The sequence below is a fragment of the Pteropus alecto genome, unplaced genomic scaffold (assembly GCF_000325575.1).
Source record: "Pteropus alecto unplaced genomic scaffold, ASM32557v1 scaffold987, whole genome shotgun sequence".
NCBI classification, from domain to species: Eukaryota; Metazoa; Chordata; class Mammalia; order Chiroptera; family Pteropodidae; genus Pteropus; species Pteropus alecto.
In genome coordinates this window covers 63,768-80,609 of record NW_006439219.1, presented here as the reverse complement: position 1 = coordinate 80,609, position 16,842 = coordinate 63,768, and the positions used below count along the sequence as shown (strand labels likewise).

The 16,842-nt window shown below is 63.8% G+C and overlaps 1 protein-coding gene and 1 pseudogene across 2 annotated transcripts in view; both read left to right on the top strand.

Moving 5' to 3' along the window:
• The first annotated feature begins 7 nt into the window (after positions 1–7).
• The window catches only part of PPP2R3B (protein phosphatase 2 regulatory subunit B''beta), a 33,749-nt gene continuing 16,914 nt past the window's right edge, over positions 8–16,842 (top strand). The window contains exons 1-2 of one of the 2 annotated variants that reach the window (XM_006916494.2): positions 8–425; positions 16,240–16,425. In XM_006916494.2, coding sequence (XP_006916556.1) covers positions 93–425; positions 16,240–16,425 — 519 coding nt within the window. In that variant the 5' untranslated portion in view covers positions 8–92. The remainder of the gene's footprint in view (positions 426–16,239; positions 16,426–16,842) is intronic. The other variant, XM_025050037.1, reaches the window with a different exon arrangement.
• LOC112483517 lies at positions 3,985–4,102 on the top strand (annotated as a pseudogene).

Sequence of the window (16,842 nt, the reverse complement as noted above, 5' to 3'; positions counted from 1 at the left end):
TGACCCCACTGAGGCCGGGCTCGGCCCCTGGCGTCGGGCAGCGGTGCGCGAGGAACGCCGCCCCTCAGGCGCGGAGGGGCCGAGGCTCGGAGATGCCGCCCGGCAAAGTCTTGCAGCCGGTCCTGAAGATGAAGGTGGACGAGCTGTTCCTGTGCTGGCTCAGCGAGTCCAGCACGCAGAGGATGCTCCAGGACTGCTTGCAGAGGATCAAGACGCCCGGGCGGACCGAGATGGGCGCTGGGGACGCGGGGCAGCCCGGGCCCCTGTCAGCGGCCGCAGCCCCCGCCTGCAAACCCAGTGCGCTGGATAGCCAGGGGGCGCCCAGCCCGGCCCCCGCGTCCGCCGCGCTGCCCCTGGGGGCCGCCTCCAGTCCCAGGAGTGGGCCACACGTCCGAGGGCCTCGTAGATCCGCAGGGACCAGAGTAGTAAGTTAGTCTTACTTCGCTAACATCTGCAAAGGTAATTCAGGTTGTATATCGACGTGTGGCTCGGTGGTGGAGGAGGCTGGCGGAAATGTCAGACCTGAAAACGCTTTCACAGTTAGTCTGCTCTCTCCCCAGGAAAGTCCTATGTACTGAAAAATTTATCATTGATGGAGTCCCAAGTTGCTTGTAATTTTGGAGTTCGTTTCGAGTTTTCTAGTTTTTAGTTGGCCACTTCTCAGCAGTTTCTTCCACTTGGCTTAACGACGGAACCTGGAGGTCTTAGCTCTAATCTGTCTGCAGGAATTAGAGCTGGACAAGAGTGTTTTAAGGAAAAAGTGGTTTCCGCCATTTAATACAGTGTCTGTTTAAAGTAATAAATGGGTGCCTGCAGCTGCTATAGAAAAACGTATGGTCGCTGCATATCGTGTATCCAGAATACTTTGTCGGAACGTCTTTATAACGTTTGAAATGTTTCGGCGGGAGCCAGTACACCCTGGCAGCTCTGAGCCTGCCACGAAGCAGCGCTCCTAGTGTCACTTAGTCTGGCTCCCAGCCAAAATGGACCGGGCCGTGAGGGCAGAGTGAGAGTGGACAGCAGTCCAAAGACAAGTCTTTGGGCTCGGGTTACTGGTCATTTCCTCACACGTCCTAATGGATCTAGGGCATTTTCCATAAAGTAAGTCTCCAAGGAGAATGGGAAGTAGACGTGGAGGCAGCTTGAAAGACCACCCGGCTTAGACCGTCCAGATAAGCCCGGGGAGAGGCTTGCCTGGACCCCAGGGAGGCCCGTTCTGGCCCCTTTCCCTGAGCTGCGGCCCAGGCTGTTTCTCAGGACGTGCAGGACCCTGGTGCTTCGGGGCTGTCACTTGAGCCCCCTGCAGTGTCGAGGCAGTGGGATATGTGAGCAGACTCAGGGCTCAGAAGCCTCCTCTGCTAGTGACAGTTTTCCCGCCCCCAGATGGCACCCTCACTCACTGGGATTCCTCCGGTCTTATTTACTGAGCTGCCCGCTGGTCATTAACTGTGTTTCAGTGACAAAGCCCAGCTCCACTCGAAGGTAAACTGTGTTTCGTGACCCGTGACTGTGCACGCTCTTAGGACGGGGGTGTTTACGGGAGGCCAGCGCTCTGCCAGGAGGGAGGCTGGGACGCCTGTGACAAGGCCTCGGGCCGACCGCGGAGGTCCTGCTGCTTCTGTCCGGACCTCGGCCGTAGAACGCGTCCTGATCCTGCTGTTGGGGGGTGTGGGGGGCTCACCTTCCATTTGTAGAGCAGCGACGCCCGTGAAGCTCGGGAAGGCTCCGGGGCGTGCCGAACGCGTATGCCGAGCAGGCGCGAGCAGGCGAATCGAGTTCCCTAGGTGTTCAAAGCGGGGCGGGGTCTTCTGGCTGGAGAGCCCGCGCAGGAGGCGGGCTGTGCCACGGGTGCCTGCCCTGCACGTAGCGGGCAGGTGGGAGGGGCTGTTGCGAGCCTGACGACCGGGCGTTATGCCGAGACCGGTCTGACCGCGGGCAGGCCGACGAGCCCGACCAGCCCTGTCGGCAGGATGGCCCGGGGTGCGGACCTCCGGTCAGGGGGCTGCACTCGATTCCATGGCCGGTGACGGGACGGGAGTGACGCTTCAGTCGGGTTCATGCAGTCGCCGTCACCGTGTGGAGCCGCCGAGGCGGACTGGCTTATGCCCAGACCGGGGCGCCCGGACCGGGGCGAGCAATGGAGGGACCCGAAAGGTGTGGCTGGAAGAGGAGTCGTGATGGGCAGGATGCAGGGACAGACCCCTCCTCTGCTCTGCAGTGTCCACGATGAGGCAGGAAGTCCTCACGAGGGACCGCTTTTGAGGGCAAGGATGATTTTTCTCTTAAACATCCCAAGAGCTTTGAATAAGTGACGATCGATCCTGTCTGGGCCTGACGTTGGCGGTAAACGTGTCCTCGTGCGTTCAGGATTCACGGGCAGCTGCCGCTGAGTTGTGAGGCGTGTATAAGCCAGCCGGTCCCATCCCTTCACTGAGACGGATGGTAGGGTCTCGTCCCTGCCCTCCCCAGGAACGCGGTGCCGGCAGTGTCCACAGGCCAGTTCCAAACTGCAGTCTGGCTCTGGCAGGGGAGGACGACGCTCGGGCGGGGACAGATCTTCCGAGGTAGGAAGCTTTGACCCGGCGCCTGTGCGCCGTGAGCTTTGCTGTGAGGACTCTGAGCCCTGGGAAGAGCAGCTGGGGGTCTGATGCTCCTGCTGCACCTCCAGGCACAGAGCCCAGCCGGGGTCTGCCTGGCGGCGGGCCCAACAGCTGTCACCTGCCTCCCCTGTGCAGCCGTGAGGACCGTGGCGAGCTGGGAAGTGTGGACAGGCTGCTCCTCCCTTCCGCATCTTGTCCCACAAGCGCCTTCACGCGTTTCCAGCCGAAAGGACTTGCGCATTCTGCGGGGAGAAGCGAACGCAGGCCACCCGGCCCCCGGAGAAGGCGACCGCCTTCACGGCCAGGTCCGCAGTGCCGGCGCCTCACCCCTCGGCCCTCACCCCGTCCCGCCCACGCCGCCCCTCTGCCTTCCTCGCTCCCCGCCCCGCGGGCCTCGTCTTGGAGGGTCCTTCTTCCCTGGCCACCCCGGCCGCTCCCTCACCCTCTGCAGGCCTCTCTTCGGGGTCATCCTCTCACTGAGACCTTTGTGCTACGTACTTGTGATCCCTGGGGCCACCGTGACAAAGTACCACAGACCTCGGCTTAACAGCACAGGAGTCTGAGGACAGGCCGTCGGTGGGGCCGGGTCCTCTGGGGCTCCAGGGACGGTGTCTGCAGGTCTCTGCAGCTTCCCGGGGCTCCAGGCCTTGCCGGGCCTGGGCTGGCAGCCGCGTCCCTCCCATGTCCGCCTCCGTCTCCAGCGGCTTCGCCTCTGTGTCTGTCCTCGTCTGTCTCCTATAAGGACAGTCATCTGCTCCAGGGTGGCGTCATCTCCGATCGTCACTAATCACATCTGCAGAGACCCCGTTTCCAGATGAGGCCCGTCCTGAGGTTCGGGCGGACGTGCGGCAGTACGGGGGACCCTGTTTCACCCCCTGCACTGCTCTGCCCGTCTCATCCCACTGCCACCCTCTGATGTGTGGCGTGTGTTCTGCGGGGTGGTTTTCTGACCCGGTCTCCACGCCTGGACGTGAGCTCCGTGAGGGTGGCTGCCTGCCGCACGCCTGTTCCTGCACACAGGACCGCCACGCAGATGCTGCCTGTCGAGTGACTGCCCGTGAAGCTGACCGCAGCAGGCCCAGCAGGCGCCCGTAGCACCTCCGAAGGTGGAAGTGCTATGTCCGCCTCCGTCTCCAGTGGCTTCGCCTCTGTGTTTGTCCTCGTCTGTCTAGCGATCCCAACGGCCATTGACGTTTGGCTCACAGACTGGCACATCCGCACCATGGACTCCCACTCATGAACTCCCGCGATGGCCGTTGGGGTCGCGATCGTTAGTGACGATCGGAGATGACGCCACCCTGGAGCAGATGACTGTCCTTATAGGAGACGGAGACGGCGGAGACGGGACCATGTTTTCAGTTGTTGATTTTAAAAGCCAGCTTTGGTCTACAGCCCGCCACCCTGAACACTCCCGATCCCATCTGATCTTGGAAGCTAAACAGGGTCGGGCCTGGTTACTACTTGGATGGGAGACCGCCTAGGTAGACTGGGTGCTGTAGGCATAAAAAATAAAAAAGTAAGGGATTGCAAAATCCTTGCAGTCTGTGAGGTCAACCAAGGGTTGCCTCGCCTAAAATAAATAACTACACAAATAAGTCAGCTTTGGTGAGGGGTAGCTTGCACACGGTGGGCAGAGCATTGTGTGGGGGGCCACGCGTGGCCTTGAACCTATGAACAGTGAGAGTGCGGAACACTGTCCTCCCCCAGTGTCCCCTCCCCTGGGCCCCAGGCAGCCATGAGTCTCGTTTTGGTCACCTTCCAGAGGCTCATGTCCTGCGGTGTCTAACTAAGCAAAGTGTTGTGAGGTTCTGCCCGGAGGTGTATGACGTGTGTTCAGTGACGTGTCACTGCTGAGTGGGAGTCCATGGTGCGGATGTGCCAGTCTGTGAGCCAAACGTCGATGGCCGTTGGGGTCGCGTCTGCTCTTTGTCGCTGTGAGTAAAGCTGCCGAGAACACCACTAGGTAGGTCTGTGTGAGGACAGAGGTCTCGTTTGTCTTGGACGGAAGGCCACAAGGGGTGGCACTGCGGAGCTGTGCGAGTGTCTGAGTGAAGAAACTTGGACGCTGAACCCTTTAGAGCCGCACGGTGGTCCCGGGGGTGGTCTGTTTCCCTCCGCACCAGCCGTGGCCATTGTCGAACACGCCTCGGCCGCATACGCGTCATCCGTGCCCTGACGTCCCCGCTGAGCTGCAGGTTTACCCTCTCAGCCGCCTGGCGCGTCCTGCATTCAGGTGTCTCGTGGCGCGTGCTACAGGCTGGGACCGGAGCGCCGGCTTCGCTAACGTGGCCTCTGACGTTCGCGTGTCCACGTGTTTAGCGCTGTTTCTCTCAGCGACGTGGTGGTGTTTTCAGTACACAGGTGTTGCACCTCCCTGCTGCCGCTTGTTACCCATTGACTTGGATGTTTCGTTCCTTGCAGTCTTGGAGCTCAGTTAACCCCGATTTCATCCAAACGCGGCACCGCATTCTAGAGTGTTGGGCTACTTGGAGACCCACAGACCCACCCACACACGTGTGCGTGTGTACGCACAGACACGCATTTAGCGTGGTTAGATGTCCATGAGCTGTGTGGAGACACAGACCTGGACACCGTCAGGGCAGGCGTGTGGGGACTCGGAGAGGTTTCTGAACGAGAACCAGGCCTCTGCGCTTCCCGGAGACTTTACATCAGGTGTGACCTTGGCCTTTCGGCGGTGGTCACTGCGTGTTTTCACGTCAGCACTGACGAGAACAACCATCCAAGAATTTGCAGCCGCAGAAACTGTTCCGAGTGTAACCGCCCTCCCTGCTCTGTGAATGACACGTGGGATGAGGTTGCCCGTGAGGACACACAGGTGGCTGTGTGATCGCCAGTCCTCTCCTCCTGGGCCTCAGAGCAGGCGAGGCCTCCGCTCCGCAAACGGCCTGTTTTAGGTCCCTGCCTTCAGGACCACCGCGACCCATTCCCCAAGGGCACATCAGCCCCACTGCCCAACGGTGCATTGAGGATGACCCGGCTTCGGGGGCCGCCCGGGGCGGCGTCTCCTGTACCTCGCCTGCCAAACGTACCAGGGTACAGACCACCAAGGCCCTGTCTGTCCCCAGAGCCCTGCTCCTGCCCAGCCCCTGAGCCCCTCCGAGGCTCCTCTGGGCCCCACTGTGCCCAGACCCCACGGACCTGGTCCAGGCCTAGAGGGCCGACTGGAGCCTCTATCCCCGACTGGCTCCCCAAGTGCAGGGTCACGTCCTGGACAGTGCCGTCATAGAGGGGGCACTGGTACAGGATTCCTGGTCAGGAGTCTGGGGTGGTCCTGGCAGGGGCCACGGTTTAGGAGTCCTGAGGTTCAGGGCGCTCGCGTTTTCTCAGAGAAGCCGTGTCCCCACAGCAGCCGAAGCGTAAACAGGTTCCAAGGGAGCCTGGCGTGTGCTGCACGGGCCCCTGCGGTTCCTCGTTACCTCTGAGAGTCGGAGGAACCAGGGGCCTGTCCCGGGGGGTCGTTTAGGGGTGTGCACGTGAGCAAAGGCTTCCTCCTTCTATGGGATTGAAGCTTCCGGTTTGTGGCAAGACTTCAGTGGGACACGTGAGGTCTGTTTCATGGTGTCTCCGTGTGACTTTCCGCGCTCGCTTTGCTGTAGTGGCTGCACACGCGTCAGCTGCAGGAATTTAGTAAACACTGGACTAGAGACACTGAGCTCGAGCATGGCGTCCGGTGACCCGGTGACACTACAAGCCAGTTGGCGACTGAAGCAGTTTAATGAGCTTTGCTCACCGTCTGCCCTTGTGCTCTGCTCACTCCCCGTGCATCTGTGGCGTGCTGGTTACCTTTGCCACGTGAACAGACCACCCTGTACTGTGCGCCGCGTTTGCCCAATCATGGGTCTGCCTGGGCAGTTTGGTGGCTGTCCATATCTGGCCAGGGGACAGCACCTCTGCGAGCAGGTGCTCATGCCCCACGCCCCAGCCCTGTGTTCATGGCGGGGACTGCCCAAGGGCAGGGGCGAGCATGCTCCAGTCTCTGCTGGCACTGGATGCACGGCCACCCTGCAGACAGGCACGGCTGGGGACGGTCACCTGCCCAGCCCAGGTCTGTCGGTGGGACATATGCTCTGCCCCTCGTGGTACGAGCTACAGAGTCACCTTAGGGGGCGGCGGGGTGACAGGCCTGCAAAGGAGGACCTGGCCGTTGTTTCAGGCTGCAGGAACAGCGTCTCTTCCAGAAGGACTGGAGCGGGGAGGGGACAAGAGCAGCACAGAACTCGTGACCATCGTTGTGCAGAGTGCAGGCTCGCGCATCAGAGGCCATGCCTGCCCCACCAACCCAGCGCTGATCTGACCCGGAAGCAGATCCTGAATCTGGCCCATCCCAGGAGCGGGGTGCTGGGCAGCCTCCTGCGTGTGGCGTCCGGTCTGAGCAGCTGCCAGAGCTCCTGCACTACGGCCATGCACCTGTCTCCTGTGCCAGCTGCACCCTGTTTCTGTCGCCGGTGACTGCACACCTCACCCCTGGTCTCTCTGACTGACTTTGAGGGGGTCGACCGTTGGAGTCCTGCACGACAGTCAGGCAGTGGGGAGGAAGGTGGGGTGGGGCAGGCAACGGGGATGGGCAGAAGAAGACCAGCCGGAAGTCCCTGACGAGTTTGAGAAGCGGCGGGGGGCTTAGATGGTGAGGGCAAACGGAAGGCCCGCCTCAGGCTTTGTCCTGTGTGAGGCCAGCTAGATGGCACGCTGGGAAATGCAGAACCGGAGCCGGGCAGGCCCGAGGTTGCTGGGGCATAGGGGAGCGCAGGAGAGGTCTAGGGCGGGGTCCGCTCTGCTGACATTGCCCTGAGGGATAGCAGCGTTGCTGGGGCGTCCGCACCCATGGAAGGCAGGCCACGCGGCATGCCCAGCGGACACTCAGGGCTGGTTGCTAACACTGCGGGGGGCGGGGGTGTAACAAACGTAGCGCCCACCCCAGTGCAGGGCCACCACCGTAGGGCGCACGGGAGACAGACCCCGTGGGAACCCGTGCCTTCTGCACACCTGAAGCTGCTGGGAAAAAAAGTCTTTTAGAGAGAAAGGACGAGGGAAAGGCGGGTGCAGTCCATGCTGCCCGTCAGTGGTCCAGGTCACCTCTCGGACATCTTCATTCCTGGGCCGGGAAAAGCAGGCCGAGTCCACCTGCCGGAGACCAAGTGACAGTGTGGCTGCGAGCCGGGCCGGCGAGACGTCCCTGGGGTCCTGTGATTTGCGGGGCAGAAAGGGCGCAGCTCTTTCTCTCCCCTTCGGGCAGGGGAGAGAAAGACCTGTCCGGCCCTTTGCGGGCCTGGTTCAGAAAGGGGCCACGTGCAGTGCGGGCCTGAGGCCAGTTTGGGCCACTCGGGGTTTTCCTGTGCGTGTCCTCAGATGCCTGTGTCTCTTCGTTTGCTTTTTAAATGAGCGCTGAATGGGCAGTGGCTTGAGGCCCGCAGGGAGCGGGACCTTGTTTGCGCGTGGCCCCTGTGCCTGGACGCACCTGAGGGTAAACTCGTGGGGGGGTGGGGGCCGCGCCAGGAGGACGCCAGGGAGGAGCAAGGAGAAGGGACACATGCCTGAGGGGGCGGTGCTGACTGAGTGGGCGGGGCCGTCAAGGGGGGGCGGGACAGGGGTTGGGCATGGGGCGCCCAGGGAGGCGCTGCCTAGAGAGCTCCCCCCCGTGCTCTGTCCAGTGTCCCTCCTGTGTTCCTGCTGCCGAGAGCGGAGCCCCACGCCCAGGGTGCATGTCCGGCCTACAGGCTTCTGTGTGGGCGGGAGTGGGAAGTTCCCGAGTGCACCATCCTCGTGTCCCTGCTCCGCAGCCCTCAGGATTCCTGTCCCATGGAGTGGGTGGCCATGGGTGCAGGCTGGGCCCCGAGGCTCTGCCCTGCTGCTGCGTGTGGATCACCTCTGCGTTACTGCCGAGAGGTGTCCAGACCCACCAGGCAGGAGCTCCCGCGCCAGCAGTGCCCAGCGTGGGCCCAAGGACATCAGCCTCCACGGGCCTCTTTCTCCCTGGGGGACGGGTGGGGAGGCCCAGGGGTGAGGGGGAGGGGCGTGTCCACATTTCCAGTGTGAGTCCACCTGCCTTCATCCACCCTTGCAGTCTGCGTCACCGTGGTTAGGTCGCATCCCGCGTGGCCCACGTGACACCCTATAACCTGGCTAGACAGGCTGAATCCTAGTCCTGACTGCTCCCTCCCCACGTGCCCTTGCTGTGTAAATGTGTCCCTCCACTGGGGACGTGGGGGAGGGCGGCCCCGTGCTCGCGGACCCCTTCTGCGTGTTCTAGGGAGCGAGCAGCAGCCTGCCCCCACCTGCGCCCCAGGCCAGCAGACGCTCTGCGACGGGTCCTTCTGTGACGGGTCCCTCTGTGGCAGGTCCCTCTGTGACAGGTTCCGTTTTGCCTGGACCCATCTCACTTCTGTGGAACACATTGTTGTCCCCTTCCTCCAGAGAACTAGCGGGCGGTGTCCCCAGATCGTCTCCCCTTGCCGAGCTGCTGCTGGCTGCTCTGCGCCCGCGGTGCCTCCCACTCCCTCCCTGCAGCGGCGGTGGGACGGCCCAGGGACTTGGCGGGTGACACTCGCCTGCCCGCTCTGCCTGCTCAGCTCACTGCTCAGCTGCTCAGCTCAGCCCCACCGCCTCCCCCCTCAGCCATGTGCCCTCCGCAGCCTGTGGAATGCGAGCGGCCCAGGGCCGGCCCCCAGAGCTCCTGGCCCACCAGGCACAGAGCTCGCTGAGCCCGGCCACCCGGACAGGCCCGCCAGCCGGCGCCACTGCCGCCCCAAGCCCACCGGCCAGCCAGGCCCAGGGCAGCTGCAGCCCCGTGAGGGTGGCGCCGGGCCCGCCCATGCGAGCCGACATGCGGCTCAGGGAGCTGTCCCTGCGCCAGGACCCCGACCTGAGGCAGGAGCTGGCCTCGCTGGCCCGCGGCTGCGACTTCGTGCTGCCCTCCCGCTTCAAGAAGAGGCTCAAGGCCTTCCAGCAGGTGCGGTCGGTGGGGTGTCTGCTGTGTGTCTGGCTGAGTAGCTCCTGCCTTGTCCCCCGCCCTGGGACCTGGGGGGCTGCTCATGTTCCCGGGGCTCCCCCTCTGTCCGTGCTTCTCACAGAACAGCTCCCATCACGCTGACAACAAGGCAGCCCCTATGGCCTCTGTGGTTGGCGGGGAGCGTCCCTTACAAAGAGCTCCCCCATCTCCAGCCCACGGCATGCACCGTGTGCCCAGGAAGCTGACTTCAGGGTTGTGGGCTAGGGTGGTCTGCAGAGAGGGCCGAGCTGCCCGCCGTGGCCTGAACTGTCAGGGGGCGTGGGGACGGCGCCCTTTGTCAGCTGGCAGAGCGTGGCTGCTCCCCGGGTGGGTAGGGTCTCTGTGACGCCACGGCGCCGTCGGCTGTGCTGCGTTCCCAGCGATGCTGTGTGACTCTGCGTCGGAATGCACATCACTGCACGTCAACGCACAGCGCTCCACGACCCGCTAACGGGCTCTTAGGGCTTCTTTTGAGACATTCATGTAGCGTACTTGCTAGAGTGGACAGTTCAGTGCCTTTAGTGACTAATTAGCTTTTGAAGTTCCTGGTGATGCTCATAAGTACGCAGAGAAGTGAAACAGGTCTTCGCGTCTGTACCTCGCATGTGTTTTATGAATTAGTTTAAGGGGACCGCGTCACTTAAAAGGATGAGCCTGCACATGACCTCTCTGCAGTCACTCTAACCAGAGGCTGTTGCCGTGCGGCCCCCCCTCCCCTCCACCCGGGGGCCCGGCACAGGACCCTGATGTGGACCAGGGCTCACGCACACTCCCAAATGTCCTGCGTCTTGCGTTATAGACTTTGGCATATTAAACACTTGGAGTTTTTCTCTGCGAAGAGTGAATATCATATCGTGGCCCCCCCCCAAAAAAAAGCCAATCAAATCAAACTGCGTTGTTTGGTGGGAAAAAAAGACCCACTTTCTGCTGATATTTTAATGGGAATTTTTTCTCAGATCACATTTTAGCTTTTACAGCTGTTGCGTGTTCTGTCTTCTCTGCACCGCCGTCTTTGAAACTGTCTGCCAGCGGGTCATGGTGGTGTCTGTTTCGTTTCTAAGGAGACTCTATTTAAACTCGTCTTAGTTTGGAGACCTCAGAAGTGGCGTCTGACGCAGGCTGATCTTGTTTTCGGCAGCAGGAAGCTGGTGTTTGGTCGTTGTCTCCCTCGTGCATGGTCGCTAGGATGTGTGGTGGAGTCGGAAATCCTTCTGCCTCCCACTTCCTTCGCTGCGACTTGATGTGCAGGGGTTCCCAGGAACCCCAGAATCTGTTCGTGAAAGTCTGTGTTATTTTAGGATGGCTGTTTATTTTGCAAAATTCAATTTTGGGGAAATACATTTTATGAAGTTCTTTAACAGGAAGTTGTTCTGTATTAAAAATACATTTCAGCGGCATTTTTCAGGAAAGACAACGTACGCTCTATAAGGCGAGTGCTCCTTGAGACGCAGGGGACGAAGTGCACGGCTCTTCTCCCTCGGGGACGGGGAGAACCTGCCTGGCTTCTCCCCAGGACATTTGAGTGTGGATTCGGGACACAGCAGTGCCTGGGTCACAAACATGCGTGGTAGAGGGAGGCGGCGGGAGATGGGGCGCTGCGGGATACGGGCCAGTGTGGAGGAATGGGGGGCGGTGCTTCCGACCGACGGGACAACCCAGCCGGCCCCCTGGGGGCTCTCCTGGCTCCTGCAGCATCTGCCCACCCACCCCGCCCGGGACTATGGGGCCACCATGCATGGAGCCTCCAAGAATCCAATGTGACGCCCTACGGCATCCCTCAGACCTTGTCCGAGGTCAGATGGCGGCACTTCCGCCCCTGCCCGAGGAGGGCCTCGGCCTCCCCGCCGCGAGTCTGCGGTGCTGTCCACGGACTGCACGCTGCATGACGCCTCCACTTCCCCCGTGGCTGTCCCCTTTGCCTTGGTTCAGCCTCCTGCAGGGCCCTTGGGGTGATACACAGACCCCAATGCACCATCCCCCCGTGACAGTCCTGGACACTGAGCTGACCTCTCCTCCACGTGGGGACAGCCCAGCCTTCCAGTCTGGCTGCCCAGGACACCAGGTGGGGTCACAGTGCTGAGCAGGTCACAGGCCCAGCCTGGTCCCAGCACCATGCAAGGAGAGCCGTGGACACTCCCCCGTCCAAGCTCCAGGACCCCAGAGTGTCACTGCCCATGAGGCTGTGGATGCGGGTGCCTCTCGCATGCCACTCACTGTCAGCTACATGGGGGTGGCACGCCTTGCTCACGAAGTCCTCTCCTGGACTTCGTGTGGAAACACAGTGTCGGCGCGCGTCTGTCTGTCCTCGCCCTGGGTGCATGCCCGTTGGACCTGTCCTTGGGTCTTAGGCACGGAGCAGAGCTGCCGTCCCTGTGGCCAGGCCAGGTGGGGACCCTGCTCAGCCGGGCTCCCTTGTCCACGTCAGTGCTCACTCTCCAGCCGCCCTGGGCTCCTGGGAGCTCAAGACGCCCCCAGAACCTCCTCTGCTTTGCGTGTCCGCTCCAAGCCTCCAGGGATCTTTAGAGACCTTTGCACAGGGCCTGGCTCTCTCATCCTTGTCTTTGGCGCCTCTGTTTTAGACTTTGGCCCTCGGCTCTTGTCGTCCAGTGCGGTGTTTGCGGGTCCACGTGGCAGACCCCGTCCCTGCCGCTGTCCGGGGCCCGTGGAGCCAAGAAGAGCCCACAGGGCAGGGGTGGCACCCTCGCTGGCCCCAGACATGTCGCGAATGCTCGTGCCGCTGGGCATAGCTCCCAGTCCTGCCCCGGCCATCGGGCTCTGCCGCTGCCGCTGGCCTTGGGGGCCCAGCCAGGGACCCCGTGGAGCTGTGCGGCCTATGCCCGGCACATGTCCACCGGCCTGCCCGGGCCCTGTGCTCCCCGCTCCCGGTGCTGCCCGTGCTGTGTGCTTGGAGTTGCCGCAGGGTCTGCCCCACGCGCCAGCACCCCGACCCTCTGCGGCCGGCGGTACAGCTGTGTCGCCAGCTGCACGGCCCACGCGGACTGCTCGTGCAGCTGACCTGCGCCCCAGACTCCGACTCCTTGCGGAGATGTCGCCTGCTCCCGCGAAGGCCGCTTTGCACTCGAGCACGCGTGTTGGCGCTGCGTGCTCCGGGAGGCCTGCTGGAGTGTGCGACTCCCGGAGTCGGGACACGTTGGTGCCCTGCACAGAAGTAGCGCTGTGAGGCCGGCGTCGTCTTCATCCCTGCTCGGGGGAGCTGCTCCCCGGGGCAGCAGGGCGCGGAAACGGACACCCCGCCCCAGGCCGAGCCGCGCTGGGATTCCCACACGCGCACGCTGGCTGCTCTCGTGGTCTCTGTGGTGTCCCGCCACGTGACAGGCACGCTGGCCACGATTCCTGCACAACCTGCTGAGCCCCCTCCTCGTCCGGGTGTGGCCAGCTCCCAACTGTGTCCTGTGTGTTGGAAAAGAATGTCCCACAGCTGTGCCGGACCGCAATCTATTTATGTCCCGGAGACTAAGCCTGCAGATGTCCCGTGTCCACAGCCTGCTCTGTTTTTTGTTGTCCAGTCAGCTCTGTCACGGGTGCCTAAGGTGTGGGCCAGGCCCGGGCACCGATGCCGGTCGGGGTGGGTTCCCATGGGAGAGGTGCTGCGTTGTCTGTGGAGGGTGCTCTGGTGACCTGCGGTGGCAGTTCCTGAGAAGGGGCTGTGGGGGGACGGGGGGGGCATCACCAGTGTGTTGGAAGGGACACGTGGCACCGATCCAGGGTGGCCTTCCTGCCGTGGCAGCGCGTCCGGCCAGGGCCGCTGTCTCAGAGCAGCAGAAAAACGTCGTGCGGCTGAGTGTCCGTCAGACCCCAGCTGCCAGCCCTGTGGCTGCCCTGTCCCGGCACAGAGCTCCGTCCCCCTGCCCCCGTCGGGCTGCCTCGTGGGGCAGGGGGCCTTCTCAGCTCCTCGCCCGTGTCCCCCATACGTCTGCGTTTCCCGCTCTGGTATTCTCTCTGTGCCCAGACGGGATGTAGGGTTCCTGTGCCCAGACTGTCCAGGCTGCACCCTCTTCCTGCATGGCCCGGCCCTCCTGCCTGGAGCACGGCAGACCCCTGAGCCTGGCGCCTGGCGTCCGTCCACCTGTCTGCTGGCCCTCCTGTCCCTCCCCCCTCACGTGTCCGTCAGCAGGCACAGGCTTCTCATCAGAGCCCTTGGTCACAGCTTTGTGAGCAAGCGGCATGCGATCGGGTGGGCTTTATCGGAGCTCCCGGCACGGCTGTGGACCGTCACCGGAGAAAGCAGACATAAAAAGTGACCACAAACGTAAAACTGCGGCACGGTAACAAACACCACAAACCACATAAAAAAGACAAGCGGAGCCTGGGGACAAAGGGGCAGCCTGTCCAAGCCAGAAACGTATGGTGCCCTGGACACTGGTAGGAAAAAGCAGGATAGTGGGCCAAGCACGTGAGCGGAGCGTTCGCAGGGAGGGAGTGTCGGGGGGTGCACACGAGAAGGCACTGGAGCCGAGTCCTCGGGACCGAGGGGCGCAGAGAGGGGACCGGCGCTTGGCTGCGCATGTCGGGCTGGCCCCGTCCCCACGTGGCACGCATCCACCTGCGGCCTGAGCGCGAGGGGACACCGCGGTCGTGGTGGGAAGGCGGCGTGAGCACTGTGACGGGTGTGGCTGTGGGTGAGCCCTCGGGCGCTCCGGGCGCGTGGGAGCCCAGCCTGCCGGGGCTCTGCGGGGCTTCTGCCGCCGCTCACGGTTCAGCGGCGCTCAGCACGCGCGCGGCCTGTGTGGGGACGGCTCACCGCTGGGACCGTGATCCGTGCAGAGCCGTCGCTTTGTGGCCACGGGGCAGGAGCTGCCCCTACGTGCCCGCAGTGCCCGGCACTGGGCATGAGTGACGCCGGTCATGGCGCTGGGACAGGATGTCCTCCCAGGACAGCCCCCCCGGGCCGCCTGGGCGTGGCAGACTCAGCAGCTCGCTGCGGCCCGCTCGGGTTTGGCGCCGTCGCCCAGCGGGGCCAGGCTGTGTGACGGCCGCTGGGGGAGCTTGGACCCGCCCTGCTGTTCCCAGGAGCTTCCTGCTGTCCGAGGGACACACAGGACCGTCCGTGCCTGAGCTGGACCGAGCACCGTCCCACAGCCTGTCATTGGGTCCCCCGTGCAGCCCGGGGAAGTGAGGTCCTGTCCCAGGTCGCAGGAGCGCAGAGCAGAGCCCCCTGCACTTGCCTGGGGGCGGGGGCACTGGGGTGGCCCGCACCCTGGCATCTGAGGGTGTGAGGCGGCGGTGGGTGCTCCGCTCGGTGACAGACACTCGGCACGGGGCTCGGGGCGGTGCGAGCGCCCCGGGCTCCACAGAGGCCCGTGTGGGCCTCGGCTCCGTCAGGCCTGCCGTGCGCCGTGTCCGTGCAGGTGCGGCCCAGCCACGCCCCTGCCTGCCACTCAGCGCCTCCCCTGGTGTCTCTGTGACTCCCGCACACCCGGGGCTGCGGGTCCCGCGTGGCCCTGTGTGGCCATGTGCCTTGACACTCACACACCGTGTGCTAAGAGGTCTCTGTCGCGCGCATGTCCCCCCATGGTCCACCTTGTGAGTTGACGCCAGCCCCGTGTGTCCCCGTGGCCTCGGTCATTCGTTTTTCCCGCGTCACGGCCAGGACCCCTGGCCGTCCCTGCAGCCTCAGGCTGTGGCTTCATGTCCCTAGCTGCACAGAGCGTGGGGCGAGATGGACGGGGCGTCCACAGACGAGGCCGTGCCACCCCGTCGCCGCCGGTCAGCGATGCCCAGACGCATGCTGTGCAGTCCATGAGCCGCGACGTAGGGCAGCCGCTTGTGGACGGAGAAGTCCGCTGGGTCCACAGAGACAGACCTTGTCCTGCCCCCAGGACACTGTGCCGTGCAGGGCTGGGAACAGCGAGGCTCACTGAGCACAACCGCAGAGCCTCGGCCCGTCCCCGCCTCGTGGTGCCCCCAGCCCGCCCGGTGCCAGCTCCTGGGTGACCCCCAGCAGGCGTTTCTCAGCCGTCCTGAGCAGGGGCTCCGGGTGGGGTAGAAGCACTTGCGTCCACAGCACCAGCTGCCCCGTCTGCACAGTGCACTGTGACGTCCGGGCGCCAGGGGATCTCACGACTCAGCCAGATGTTGTGACGTCGTCAGCTTTGGATCTGGGCAGCTCTGGCCACACACTGACCGTTGTATGCTCCCTCCCATGTCCGGGCAACAGGAGGACCACAGGGCTGCGGTCCGTTCTGGGCGGGCCGCCCGCAGTGTGGGGAGGCGCACACGTGCCCAGCCTCTGGGACATGTGGGTAGCAGCGAGGAACACAGCCGTGCGTTCCAGGCGGGAGGGCCCTGTCCCCGCTGGGAGCTTCGGCTGTCCATGGCCCACCTGAGGGGACTCTGAGCTCCCAGGGGACTGCGGGGCACGTCCTCCCCAAGGCCCAGGCTGGGGCCCCACGCGAGGCACGGTGGCGTGAGGCCCAGCAGTCGCAGGTGGTAGCCTCCCCTTATGGCGGCTGTCACTGGAGTCGGCCTGCGGGGCTGCGGGACGTCTCTGAGCAAAGTCAGGTCAGGCGGGCTCGGTGTGGCCCCCACCACACCACGTCTGTCCCTTAGCCCTAGCGTGAGAGGCGCGTCAGCCTCCCTGGTTCTAACGTGGCTGTCGCCTGCTCGTTTCAGGTCCAGGCGAAGAAGGAGGAGCCGCTGCCGCCCGCCAGCAGCCAGAGCATTCCGGCCTTCTACTTCCCCCGAGGCCGGCCGCAGGGCACGGCGCATGTGGAGGCCGCCATCGCCACCGTCGAGAGGACCTTCGCGCAGTTCCCGCATGAGCGGGCCACCATGGAGGACATGGGCCGAGTGGCCAGGGTGCGTGCGTCACACACGGCTCGTGTGTCCCGCGCTTGTGTCAGGCGGAAGCTCGCCAGAGCGTTCGCTGCAGCCGCGAACACCGAGCACGTGCAGCAGCTGCCATTAGCCTTGTCCCGGACGCTGAGGACCGCTGAGGGACGTGGCCCCACTGTCCCCCCCTTCCCCTGGGCGCACGCGGCTCGTGTGTCCCGCGCTTGCGTCAGGCGGAAGCTCACCCGAGCAATCGCTGCAGCCGTGAACACCGCGCATGCGCAGCAGCTGCCATGAGCCTTGTCCCGGACGCTGAGGACCGCTGAGGGACGTGGCCCCACTGTCCCCCCCCTTCCCCTGGGCGTGGCGGTGTGGACGGGGCACAGCCTGTCTCTGCACCTCGTGACCCGCGTCTTGCCATCGGGCGTGGCGTCGGGCCCTGAG